This window comes from Phyllobates terribilis, unplaced genomic scaffold, assembly GCF_046119375.1.
Source record: "Phyllobates terribilis strain yellow unplaced genomic scaffold, ASM4611937v1 Scaffold_11__3_contigs__length_659146591, whole genome shotgun sequence".
Lineage (NCBI taxonomy): Eukaryota > Metazoa > Chordata > Amphibia > Anura > Dendrobatidae > Phyllobates > Phyllobates terribilis.
Genome location: NW_027362771.1, coordinates 619,046,347 through 619,060,805, shown reverse-complemented (window position 1 = coordinate 619,060,805; position 14,459 = coordinate 619,046,347). Strand labels below are relative to the sequence as shown.

The 14,459-nt window shown below is 41.7% G+C and overlaps 1 protein-coding gene across 1 annotated transcript in view; it reads right to left on the bottom strand.

The window, feature by feature from the left end:
• Positions 1–12,723, bottom strand: part of LOC141167400 (extracellular calcium-sensing receptor-like) — a 32,008-nt gene extending 19,285 nt beyond the window's left edge. Inside the window, exons 1-5 of the mRNA XM_073654807.1 lie at positions 12,632–12,723; positions 12,053–12,274; positions 11,635–11,926; positions 9,304–10,125; positions 3,793–4,005 (exon numbers count right to left, since the gene is read on the bottom strand). Coding sequence (XP_073510908.1) covers positions 3,793–4,005; positions 9,304–10,125; positions 11,635–11,926; positions 12,053–12,274; positions 12,632–12,723 — 1,641 coding nt within the window. The remainder of the gene's footprint in view (positions 1–3,792; positions 4,006–9,303; positions 10,126–11,634; positions 11,927–12,052; positions 12,275–12,631) is intronic.
• Positions 12,724–14,459: the final 1,736 nt, after the last annotated feature.

The window sequence follows — 14,459 nt, the reverse complement described above, 5'->3', positions numbered from 1 at the left end:
ACTGCGACCTCCACCACTTTTCCCTGGGGCATTGATATTGTCTTTTTATTACACTGTGACCTCAACCACTTTTCCCAGGGGCATTAAAACCATCTTGTTAAGCTAATGCGACCTCCACTTCACTTCCAAGGGGCATTAAAACCGTCTTGTTAAGCTACTGCGACCTCCACGTCTCTTCCAAAGGTCATTAAAACTGTCTTGTTAAGCTACTGCGACCTCCACCACTTTTCCCAGGGGCATTGATATTGTCTTTTCATTCCACTGCGACCTCCACCACTTTTCCCAGGGGCATTAAAACCGTCTAGGTAAGCTACTGCCACCTCCACCATTCTTCCAAGGGGCATTAAAACCGTCTTGTCAAGCTTCTGCGACCGCCACCATTCTTCCAAGGGGCATTAAAACCATCTTGTTAAGCTACCGCAATCTCCACGTCTCTTCAAAGGGGCATTAAAACCGTCTTGTTAAACTACTGCGACCTCCACGTCTCTTCCAAGGAGCATTAAAACCGTCTTGTTAAGCTACTGCGACCACCACCACTTTTCCCAGGGCATTGATGTTGTCTTTTTATTCCACTGCGACCTCGACGTCTCTTCCAAGGGGCATTAAAACCGTCTTCTTAAGCTACTACGACCTCCATGTCTCTTCCAGGGGGCATTAAAACCGTCTTGTTAAGCTACTGCGAGCTCCACCACTTTTCCCAGGGGCATTGATATTGTCTTTTTATTCCACTGTGACCTCCACCACTTTTCCCAGGGGCATTAAAACCTTCTTGTTAAGCTACTGAGACCCCACCATTCTTCCAAGGGGCATTAAAACCGTCTTGTTAAGCTACTGCGACCTCCACCACTTTTCCCAGGGACATTGATATTGTCTTTTTAATCCACTGCGACCTCCACGTCTCTTCCAATGGGCATTAAAACCACATTGTTAAGATACTGCGACCTCCACCACTTTTCCAAGGGGCATTGATATTGTCTTTTTATTACACTGTTACCTCCACCACTTTTCCCAAGGGCATTAAAACCGTCTTGTTAAGCTACTGCGACCTCCACGTCTCTTCCAAGGGGCATTAAAACCGTCTTGTTAAGCTACTGCGACCTCCACGTCTCTTCCAAAGGGCATTAAAACTGTCTTGTTAAGCTACTGCGACCTCCACCACTTTTCCCAGGGGCATTGATATTGTCTTTTCATTCCACTGCGACCTCCACCACTTTTCCCAGGGGCATTAAAACCATCTAGTTAAGCTACTGCGACCTCCACCATTCTTCCAAGGGGCATTAAAACCGTCTTGTCAAGCTACTGCGACCGCCACCATTCTTCCAAGGGGCATTAAAACCATCTTGTTAAGCTACTGCAACCTCCACGTCTCTTCAAAGGGGCATTAAAACCGTCTTGTTAAGCTACTGCGAACTCTACCACTTTTCCCAGGGCATTGATGTTGTCTTTTTACTCCACTGCGACCTCCACGTCTCTTCCAAGGGGCATTAAAACCGTCTTGTTAAGCTACTACGACCTCCATGTCTCTTCCAGGGGGCATTAAAACCGTCTTGTAAAGCTACTGCGAGCTCCACCACTTTTCCCAGGGGCATTGATATTGTTTTTTTATTCCACTGTGACCTCCACCACTTTTCCCAGGGGCATAAAAATCTTCTTGTTAAGCTACTGAGACCCCACCATTCTTCCAAGGGGCATTAAAACCGTCTTGTTAAGATACTGCGACCTCCACCATTCTTCCAAGGGGCATTAAAACCATCTTGTTAAGCTACTGCTACCTCCACCAATCTTCCAAGGGGCATTAAAACCATCTTGTTAAGCTACTGCGACCTCCACGTCTCTTCCAAGGGGCATTAAAACTGTCTTGTTAAGCTACTGCGACCTCCACGTCTCTTCCAAAGGGCATTAAAACCATCTTGTTAAGCTACTGCGACCTCCATGACTTTCCCAGGGGCATTAAACCTGTCTTGTTAAGCTACTGCGATCTCCACCACTTTTTCAAGGGGCATTGATAATGTCTTTTTATTCCACTGCGAACTCCACCATTCTTCCAACGGGCATTGCATTTCCTCCTAATTTTAGTCAGCTTTTCCTTTTCAATGCATAGGAGAACACTAACGCGGGGCTGCTGGGGACCGAGTATGGACACCCGGCCTCCCCCTGGCGGCTAGGGACCGAGCGTGGACACCCGGTCGCCGGGCGACTGGGGACTGAGTATAGATACCTCGATGCCAAAGCAGCCATGAGGTAGTGGCCATCTTTAGTCTTCCCCAAACTAAAAGTCCCCATTTCAACTACAAGCTAGCAGTATGGTATTGCAGCCTGGGGGTGGGTGGGTGGCAGGCTGCATACTTGCGCTTGCATTGCAAGGAATGGGGGAGGTACAATTGAACACTGCCCTGGGACAAGGACTTGCACGGGAATAGTTGCAAGTTTGCATCTTCTGATGCAGCAAATATCACTTCTGATGGGCACACATTTAGGCAGTGATCAGGGTGTCAGAGATGCTTCCAGGGGTCTTCCCCATGCTGTTCCCTTGTCTTTTCAGCACTGTATGCATGTGTCACACAGCACATGGCCAGATAAGATTGTAAATAGTTAAAATGAGATTTCCCGGTGAATGCATTTGTCATGGTTGAAAGCAATACAAAAGTGCAAAAACGCATAAAAAATGCTACTTGTGAACATAGCCCAAGGTGTGGAGGAGTATTTTGTTTTTGGTTATTTATTTTACCTTATACTCAAGTTTTTACCCTGGAAAGGAAGTTCCTTAACATATTTCACAGGAAAACTATTTCAGTAAAAGTGGCATAATACCTTTGACCACGTTGTTGACAGCAGTGACCTGGTGGTCAGAAATGCTTCCTGGGGCAATGCCCATGCTGTCCCCTTGTCTTTTGAGCACTGTCGCTATCGTTTTGGGCACTTTTTAGACTTTCTACAGACTGCTGGGGGACTAACGTTGGGCTCGTTGCTCGGGTCGAGCACCTGAGTATCACGGTGAGCCCGGCCCGAGCTTAATAAGTCGATCACAAGCTGTCCTATTATTAGGACCCTCAGCAATCTGCTAATTGCTATGAGTAAAATGTCTTGCCAGTATTTAAATTCCATTGATCACCACAATAGTGAAAAAATAAACATTTCACTGATACACTGTTATGATGCCTCTACCAGGTTAAAAGATGGGAGAGATGACCGCAATGCTCCAGATAATAAGTCTATGGTGAGCCTTTCTAAACTTTTACAGTATGACCCAACATTTCAACCCTATAAAAGTCTAAATCAAGCTTTGACAGAGACCCTTCAGAGGTTGAAATGTTACATCTTACAAAGAGTGTAAATAATGACTTGTCGATTTTTTTTTCTAGACTGTTGTGATCATGTCTATCTTTTGAAGGACAGGAAATCCCTGTGGACCAGGCTTCATGGACTATTGGCACCCTGCTGGTAGCTGTGGAAGATGAGCTTCTGCTTCAGAATTTTATCTACAATATTGATGTCCTTTGAATCATATCTCCTCTCAGGTGAGGGTTCAACTCGAGGTTTCCTTTTATTGACTCAAAGTTTTAATTGACTCTTTATAATGGTTTTCTGTAAGTATTAGGAGCATGATAAGTTTTGACTTTTACAAAGTCAAACTTGACTAGTTCACCAATTGTTGATGATGGTAGATACTCAGGAATATGAAGAGGAATATATTTATTTTACTTGTTTTGTGCAATTTTGTTGTTGGTAAATATTACATAAACCTTTTGATAATTTTTGATCATTATTCCTAACTTGTGTACAATACTGTACCTTGGTGTTACCCATATTCCATCTTAAAGAACTTGTGTTAATAATTAAGTCTGATGAGTCGTATTGCCCAACATTCACTTGTACCAATCCACTATTGGAGCCCAGTTGCCAGTTCACTAAGTCATATAGAGGAGGAGGGTCTCCATTCACATCGAAAAACATTTCCCGTCCATTGCTCAGCTTCACTTTAGCTATTTGGATATATTTGAGGATCTGGAAAGATATTGTAAAGGCATCTTATGTGGTTTTCTTTTTCCAAAAAAGAATCCTTCATTTAATAGTCGATTATTCCATAGATTTAATTTTACCTTAAAGAGGTTGTCTGGCAACGGGATATTAGAGACTTATAATTAGAGTAGGTAATCAATATCTGACAATTTTTACTCTCACCGCTCAGCTGTTTTTAACTCCAACAATGGCTGGATGTAAACAATGAAGCGATACACTGCTCCATCCTGTGTAGTGGCCATTGCCGAGTACTGAAGTTCAACTCCTATTCAATTAAATATGAGCGAGGCTGCAGTACCTGAGAATGGACACTGCACACTGAACGAAGCAGCACTTTTCAATTTCCATCCACTATTTACATCAGGCCGGTGCTGAAACAAAAAATCAGTTGATCGATAACAGATATCAAACTCTATTGATCTGATATTGAAGACCTCTCCAAATGAATGGAGCTACAAGACCACTATAAAGTGTTTGTTCCATCTCTTTAAGGATAACTCACTTCACATTGTAGTCACCAGTACCTGACATCCCAGCAAACTAGTGATCTTGACGGTGGAAGCCTTCTCCTGCCAGACATTTCTACTGTATTACATGATGGACACTCAGATGAAGATCTGTCCATGTAATAAACAACTAATTTAAGTTGACCAGAATGTTTTAACTGATTGATGGGGTTCTCAAAATGAAACCTGTCCCTCTATAATGATCATACATCATAATAACGGCATATACACAGTCATTATCTGTATAGGGTTTGTCCAGGTGTATGACGAAAGTCTACAGTCACAGTAAATATTCACTGAGCGTGCACTATATGCTGTTAGGATTCACTGGTGCGGCCGGTGAGAGCAGGTGGTCATGTGACCATAAAAATGCAAATTGCATTCTTTCAGCCACATTACGACTAAACGTGCTCGGCCTCACTCAATACAAGTGAAATGTGGAGGCCATGCACGTCTAGTCGGGATGTGACCGAATGTATGCAAATCACATACTTGCGGTCACATGACTGCCCTCTCTCTCCTCTGGCATTATATTTAATGATAAGAAAAGAGAAAGTCTTTGGATAGAGTAAATCTAATGATTAACTTGACCCACCAAGTTCCAGTCCACTTAGTTGATTTACCCATTATAAATTATTGATTGACAATAGCAGGTAAGTGAATTGATAAATTCAACGTGGGTCTCAAGAAAAATGGTATTGTATGGAAACATATAAAGTCAATCGCAACAAATTCCATTATGATAGTTTCACAGTTTTTAGTTCTTTCAAAATACTATACTACGATTTAATTCCATTAAAAAATAGCATTTTATAAGGGGGATGTTGAGTTGACATTCTCTATTTTGTAAGAAGTTGACACTTTGAAAGCCCTCTGTGAGGTCTCATACGGATAGAAAGTATAATCTGTAGGAAAGTCTGTCAATAAGTTATCAATAATACTGCAGCACCACCACAGGCAAAATAAAGTATTACACAGTTCTCACTCAAATTATTGGGCTGCCCACGTACTAGCTGAAATAGTCCAGTACCCAGAGATAAAGAGATATTCTATAATGCTATTGTGTATTAACTCATCATTCCTTTAGAAGCATACAGTGAAGGAAATAATTATTTGATCCCTTGCTGTTTTTGTAAGTTTGCCCATTGACAAAGACATGAACAGTCTATAATTTTAAGGGTATGTTAATTTTAACATTGAGAGAGAGAATAGCCCCCAAAAAATCAAGAAAATCACATTGTATAAATTAGATAAATTTATTTGTATTTTGCAGTGAGAAAAAAATATTTGATCCCTCTGGCAAACAACACTTAATACTTAGTGGCAAAACCCTTGCTGGCAAGCATAGTGGTACGCTCATGCGGACTGTTTGGCGTGAGCGTGGTTAGTGGTCCCACTGGGCCATGAACCGAGGAGTGCCTGGAGGGGCATGACTAGGGACCTCACCTGATCCGACCACGGACGCACGGTGGCTTAATCGACTCCGAGGAGGGACGTGGGAGGTGGCCCAGGTGCTACTCCAGGTCAGACCCCGGTCACACAGCTGTTGACCCAGACCGGGGAATGCAGGCGCAGGCAGGTTTGGCTGGTATGAAGACAGTTGGGTACTGGCAGGCACGGCTGATATGTAGACAGGAGGATGCTGGCAGGCACGGCTGGTATACAGACAGGCGGGTACTGGCAGGTAGGTAAACAGGCTGGATAGGGACCAGTACAGACTGGGAAACAGGAAAATATCCGCAGGTGCGGAGGGGAAGCAGAACAGGGCAGAGCTGCAGGTGCGGAGGACAAGCAGAGCAGGGCAGAGCAGAGCCGCAGGTGCGGAGGACAATCGGAGCAGGGCAGAGCAGAGCCGCAGGTTCGGAGGACAAGCGGAGCAGGACAGAGTAGAGCCGCAGGTGCGAGTGGACAAGACAGGGCTCTGTTCACATGGAACAGACAGGGAAATACAAGAAGATAGCTAGAACACTGGAGGTAGATACAGAGGCAGGGAAACGGGATAATCAGAACCAGATACACACAAGGTACTTGCTGTTAAGTAGCTAGTGGACTAAAAACTCACAAACAGAAGTACAGAGACAACGAGTAAGAGTTAGGTACTGGTTCAGACACTGCAGGAAAAGAGAAGGATCGGACATAGAGACAAACAGGTAACGGGCTACGACACAGTTCAGACAGGAACTGACACAGGAATGAGATACAGGAACGAGCCTGGGCATTCAGCCCCCAGGGTAGCGGAAATAGACTAGAAGTCACAGATACAGGTAACGGGCCTGGGTACTCAGCCCCCAGGCTGGCGGAAACAGGCAAGATTCAGTACAGGACCTGGGAACTCACAGTTGCACAGAATACACTGTAAGAAAGTGTTGCTCAGGCCCCTCCTACAGGGTAGAAGAGGTTTAAGTATCCAGTGACTCACAGCAATAGGCTGGGGACGCATTAGGACAATGCACTCTGTATCTTTAAAAATCAGGAAGTTCCAGCGCCGCCGCTCTAAGCAAGCAGACAAGAGACATGCACACAGCAAGTAGAGGAGAATAGTGCACAGCCTGGACTGGTAGGTAAGTTGGTGGTCTTGCATGGGGGGATATGGTAAGCCATGCCAGCACGCCACCAGGGATGTTACACACAGCAATCAGACATTTTTTGTAGTTGATGATGAGGGTTGCGCACATGTCAGGAGGAATTTTGGTCCACTCCTCTTTGCAGATCATCTCTAAATCAATCAGATTTTGAGGCTGTCGCTTGGCAACTCGGAGCTTCAACTCCCTCCATAAGTTTTCTATGGGATTAAGGTGTGTAAACTGGCTAAGCCACTCCATGATTTTACTGTGCTTCTTTTTGAGCCACTCATTTGTTGCCTTGGCTGTATGTTTTGGGTCATTGTCTTGCTGGAAAAAACAGCCACGACCCATTTTTAATGTCCTGGTGAGGGAAGGATGATATCACTCAGGATGGCTCCATCCATTCTCCCATTGATGCAGTGAAGTAGTCCTGTGCCCTTAGCAGAGAAACACCTGCAAAACATACTGTTTCCACCTCCATGCTTGACAGTGGGGACGCTGCTCTTTGGGTCATAGGCAGCATTTCTCTTCCTCCAAACACGGCGAGTTGAGTTAATACCAAAGAGATCAATTTTTGTCTCATCTGACCACAGCACCTTCTCCTAATAACTCACAGAATCATCCAGGTGTTCATTGGCAAACTTCAGATGGGCCTGCACATGTGCCTTCTTGAGCTGGGGGACCTTGCGGGCACTGCAGGATTTTAAACCTTTAAGGTTTAACTTGTTACCAATGGTTTTCTTGGTGACTGTGGTCCCAGCTGCCTTGAGATCATTAACAAGTTTCCTCTGTGTAGTTTTAGGCTGATCTCTTACCTTCCCCATGATCAATGATACCCCATGAGGTGAGATTTTGCATGGTGCCCCAGATCGATGTCAATTGACAGTCATTTTGTATTTCTTCCATTTTCTTACTATTGCACCATCAGTTGTCTCCTTCTCAACCACCGTCTTACTTATGGTTTTGTAGCCCATTCCAGCATTGTGCAGGTCTATGATCTTGTTCCTGACATCCTTAGAAAATTCTTTGGTCTTGCCCATGTTGTAGAGGTTAGAGTCTGACTGATTAATTAAGTCTGTGGACCGGAGTCTTTCATACAGGTGACTATGTAAGTCAGTTGTCTTTAATGCAGGTATCGAGTTGATTAGGAGCGTCTAACTGGTCTATAAGATCCAGAACTCATAATGGCTTGTAGGGGACCAAATACTTATTTCTCACTGCAAAATGCAAATAAATTTATCTAATTTATACAATGTGATTTTCTTGATTTTTTTGGGATATTCTATCTCTCAATGTTAAAATTAACCTATACTTAAAATTATAGACTGCTCATGTCTTTGTCAGTGGGCAAACTTACAAAAACAACAGGGGAACAAATTATTATTTCCTTCACTGTGTATCATTTGAAAAAGCTTTATATATTATAGGGTCTGTTTAATGCTGCTGATCAATGCTACCGGGTTCTGGGACCTCACTCCGTTTAGCTTAAATATCACTCTGAAGTGCTGAGCTCTTGTAAGAGTTGAGTGCACAGAGCGGTGTACCGGCTCAATAGAAAGTCTATGGGTCCACTCCATACCCCACTTTTATAGAGCTGTACTTGAGCCCATACATATATGAAGTGTGGACACAGCTCATACCTGAGAGGTGTTTTGAATTATTGCTGGGGTATCAGTGATAGGAATACTTTAAATTCTTTAACATTATTAGCTTTGTGCTGTATGAGTCAAAAACCTTCTAAAGAAATAACAGAGTAGGGTGGATTTTTGATATGTGTTGCTGATTAACACACAATCCTGGAGATCTCAGGAAAAAGTGTTTTAATGTCAACGTGCTTCAGAGTCCACCTACTCCTTCCTCAGGATCACCATAAATGTGGTTTGTGGTTGTCCTGAGGAAGGAGTCAGATGGACTCTGAAACACGTTAACATTAAATCACTTTTTCTTGAGATCTCTTGGATCATGTTTAAATTAGCAGCGGATATCAAAAATCCACTCTACCCTGTTATCTCTCTGGAAACACTAGTGGGTATCGCAGCAGCTGACATTTTCGCCTTATTAGTGGCTGTTTCGTACATAATATTTTCAGGTGAGCTTAAACCCATTTTTCCTCACTAAATTACTTGGATAAGTCCCTATTGCGCTTTGCATTTAGGACCATCTAAACACATTCATAGCAAAATCATCAACATCACCACCATATAAAGCTATACCTGCCATGGTTTTATGTTCCAGAAATCTGAGCAGTTTATGCAAAAGAAAAGGCTATTTCCTGGTTTGCATGAATGCAGGTCATGCAATGCTTTGGCAATCACATAAATGGTACTATAAAGACTGTATGACATGCGAATATTGGGCACTTGCTTTAGAAATGATTGAAAATCTGCAATTTTATCTTTTTCTGTGCAATTTCTTGATGGTCTTTGTCGGTAGAATTTAAAGTTTTGAAAGTCTAAAAATGCACAACCAACATTTTCTTCCCAGAACATCCAGTTCCAAGGCTTTTCAGGTAGATTGGCAGGGCTAATGTGGTCTAGGTATTCTTGGAATCCAGGAATATTTCCACTGTAGAATGCAAACCCCATGGTTCCCGCAAGAAGCTTAGAATATTTTTCTGAAGAAAATAATGAAGAAGTTGACCAACCTTCACTGGCTATCCATATCTTTCCAGTTACATTTTGCCTCAAAAGCTCATCGAGTAGGGGTAGAAAGTGGACATCAGTAGAGAAGATAACCACGGCTTGAGCTGTTGAAGCTTTTATAGTCTGACCAATGTTACTGTTGGGTTCACCAATCTGAATGTACTCTGTGAACTCCACGCAAGCCCCAGATTTAAGAATTTCCTGCTTAATTACCTGAATACCTTGTTGACCATAATCATTAGCCAGAGCCACCAATCCCACCCATGTCCAGCCAAAATGTAAAATGAGCTGAGCTAGTCCTTTAGATTGGAAGGCGTCACTAGGAACAGTCCGAAAGAATGAAGTGAACTGTTTTTTATCACTCAGGAGGGAACTAGTTGACAAGTGACTTATCTGTAGGTTTAAAAATAAGACATTATGTGATTACTAAACATTATTGCACTTTTTCTATAACTTTCTGAAGCTTATTACAGTCCCGTTAACGCTAAAAACTAGAGATGACAGTATTGATTCAAAGCAAATAGAATTCACAAAATATGTGGATTTGATGGAGCCCAAATTGATTTTATACCTTTTGCTCAATTTGGTTTGCTTAAATCAAGCAAAATGTGAGCTTATTTGCCGCCATTTTGTCTGATTCTTTTTAGACCAGGGAAAGCGTTAAAAATAAAAAAAAACTCAGTATATTCACCTTGTCTCTGATCTGCACTGGAATCTAATATTCCTACTCAGTCCTATCTCATTTCTTACCTCCAACTCCAGTCACATCGCTTCACTCTTCAGCATCTCCAGTGCTGACTAGGCCTCAAGAGATAATATTACCTGATGGCTAGTGAAAACCAGAGGTGGTGAAAACAACAGTGCAGAAGACTGAAGATGGAAGAGAAGACTGGAATCGAATGGAGGAAGTGAGTAAGCAGAGGAACTGGGTTGCGAACCGACCAGAAATTCCAAGACAGTCCCTTAAAGATTGGGCACTTTTTTGATCTGTCTATAAAAAGAATGTAAGGCATCCATGATATTTTTGAAGATGAAGAAATTGATAGATTATTTTGACTGTAATTCTCATGATTTTACAGTTAACAGTGAATGCAGCTGACATCTTCATATCAGAACTATGGGTTAAAGAAATGGATCACTTGCAATCATAATGATTTACTCTGGTTTTCCAATGTGTTCATAAAAAATATGATTTTATAATAAGCGGTCCTGTTAAAGTAAAAGGCCAAGTTGGCAACCTTGCGGAGGATGGTTTGGGGAGCTGCAGCTCCATGACAGGTGAGAGGAGAGCAAAGTATAATTTTTTATATTGTTTAATCCTTTCATTTATAATGTTTCTGGGGTCTGGAGAGAACTTATAGCATAATAAACATCTATCAAATTTCATGGACGAATTCAAACTAATCACTTAAATCAAATTTTGGTAGATTCTCTCATCCCTACTAATAGATTACTGATCTCAGCCTGGGAGGACATGGCTGGTTTCCTCTATCTAAGACTTTGCCTTTACATACCTTCTCGCTCTTCTTATTCACACAGCAGCACCTGTAGGTCTACTAACAGCCATATAACTCATGTTGCTTTAGAAAATTACAATTAAGGAGGGGAAAGTTTGCGAAGGAGGTTGGGAATGTTACAGTATGTACAGGAAAGCATGACCATTTTACTAGGAGAAGAGCTATGGAAATAATATAGTCATAGATATAATACGTCAGGACTCATAGACCACATTGGTACCCTAAAGGCCTAATGTGAAGCTCCTGGGCCTTCATTCAAAATCACATACATAAAATCACAATTTCAGATCAGCATTGACATCTCCAAATCATATCCAACAAATGGAAAATGTCAACACAGCATCTACTAGTCTTTTGTAACAACAGGATCGGCCGTTCTTCTTACTTGTGGATACCTGCTCAGCCCAAGAATATGAGCCATGAGGATGGAGAAGGTAGATGTGGAATGGCCAATGATAGCCGCTAGTTTTTCTTTTCTTTGGCACTTAAAGTTGGGAATAGCTTTTGTGTCTTCTGTCATCATCCATATTGTCCCCTCCAGCTCCCTCTGCAGCACAGAGCAGGTATCATATATCTGAAAGCCCAGGGTGATGTTTGGGAGAAGTTCTGGATTACTATTTATCTCCTTGGTAGCATATTTAACCACCTGTAGCTGAAGGAATGTTTCCAAGGATAATCTGAATGGAAAAATAAATTAACAAGTAGTGTGTCATAATAGATTAAAACACCAAAACAATGAAATCGCCATCAAAGACCTTTTTACGATTAGTAAAATATGAGCACATTTTGAGTTTTTGCCTTACTTGCTGCAGATAGCTGGTTTTGGTTTTTCATTGTATAAGAGCTTGGGGTATTCCTTCCTGATATGTAGAGGCAAAACTGCTCCGAATAAGATGTCTCCACTAGCTGAGATTCCCAACAGGTCTGGAATATCGAGAGTACAGTGTTGTCCAATGGAGTAAGACGTGGGAACCAAGTAATGTAGGATGAATTGCCACAAAATGTTGTAGATAAGTTCCACCAGCCTAAAGTGAAAGTCGTAAGAAAATTAGAAAGTCTATCTATACTCCAGGTTTCCTTAGATTCCACCCCATTCACATGCCAAAACCAACCACAACTAAAGCCTGGAAAAGAGACGGCATACAAAATGTTAACACAAGCTATTAGAGATGAGAGAATTTGCTGAAATTAAGAAACAACAGATTTGCTTGAATTTGGTAGGAAAATTTGATTTGAGTCAATTTTATGCAAATTGAAATGTTGTTAAAAAATAATTAAGCTCTGAAGTCTCTTCAAACCCAAAACATAATAAACGGAGGGGCTTTAAAGTGATATTATTCTCACTCCACCCCTTAGCTGTCGTGGTGCTGTAGATCTCTGACCGGTTCTCTACTGATTGTTTCCTCTGGCCCCTGTCTTCTCCTCCATTTTCAGTCCTCTTCGTTGCTTGGCCATTCTGATGCTCACTAGGCATCATATGATATCTCTGTAGACCTAGTCAGCATTAAAAGTGCCAAAAACTGAGGATGGAAGGGAAGACTGGAGTCAGAGGGAGAAAGGTAGTGAGCAACCCAACAGAAGATCAAGTGGGAAGCTGTGACTCCAGGACAGATAAGGACCAAGTAGAGTATTTTGATTTATTTTTTTAGTTTTTAACCCATTCCTGGTCCTAAAAAGAATCACACAAAAAGGTGTCCAATATGGAGCCATTTTGCTTGATTGGAATGAATCAAATCGCATAGAATTCAGATTCTGGCAAATCTGAATTTTGGGGTGAAATTTCAAGAGAATTCAATTTTCCTCAAATCTATTCGTTGATTTAAATCAGCTTCACAAACTGTAAAAACTTATTTTTTCAATTGAAGTCAACTTTTGTCCTAGAGGAAGTCTTCCAATATCTACAATTGCTTCTGATTAGCTTGCTTACCCTTTTCTGTACTTTTACCTACTGTATAATCCTTATAAACTTAACCATAAAGTTACTGTACCATGCAGTACATGCAAATAATGCTGCTATACTGCCCAAAGATATACCAACTTACACTATGCATGGAAATAAAAGGTTTCATACTGACATAACTGTTCATGCAACCAATAACAAGAAACAGGACACATAATTAATGCCACCATACAGTGTGCATAAATAACACTGACGTATTGAACAAATCAATCAAAAATGGTGGTATATAGTGCCCAAGCAACACACTTATATATTGATTTTACAAGTCCCACTCTACAGCAAAATCACAGCCAGTAGAGTACACCCCATGATAAACTGTGGCAGCTGGGTGCTCCCAGTAATAGTGCCAGCTGAGAACAACCCCGCATGACACTGTCAGTAGAATGAAGCAGAATTATATGTGGTGTTCTAGGGAAGTAAAGGTTTTGTTTTTTAATTTGACAAAAATTGGCTACTAATAGACTGACCTGACTACAGACCTGGTCCATGGAGCTGTCATGATCTAGTTCTGGGGATTCAGACAGGGACATGACAGTGACTTACCTCATTGTACTCTATGGTTGACACATTGTACACTAGCTATAATTGCTCTACTCTATATATAGTGTTTGTCTATTCTCAGTTCCCATTAGGATGTGGTGTGATTACCAGTGTATTTTGCCATAGGGACAGTTCCCACTGGGCGCCTTATAGAAGCAAAGGTAAAACATAAGAGGCTTTTTATTTCCACCATATATCTGTGCCGTCCATATACCCCATGGGCCCATTCATCACACAGGAGACGTAATCTCTGATAACACAGAAGTGACTGATGGCAGCTGATTCCGACACACAAAATTCAGAATTCCTGATTATTTTTACTGCAAGGAAATTCCTCAATACCTTGAAAGAACATTTAGTCTCTCTGATAATCCATCAACGTTAATCGGTCCAGAGCCAGAAAACATGATTGTCAAGAGGTTAAGGAGAAACCTTCAATCCAAAAATGCACAAAACATTCAACATAGAGGAAGTAAAGCTGCCATCAATGCCAAGTACTTTGTCATTACTTAACCACAGAGCATTGAAATATTAGAGAGAAGAAGGAACCATTTCTTTCAGTTCTCTAGCAGGTAGTTATAGTCTTCTAGTGATCGTTGTATGTCATTAGCTTCATAGCACTGTTAAGGTTCTTCAGATGTCCGTGCAAATCAGTCCAAGATCCGACCACAATACATGGACTTGCTGTTGTCTGCGAGCGTGACAGACTC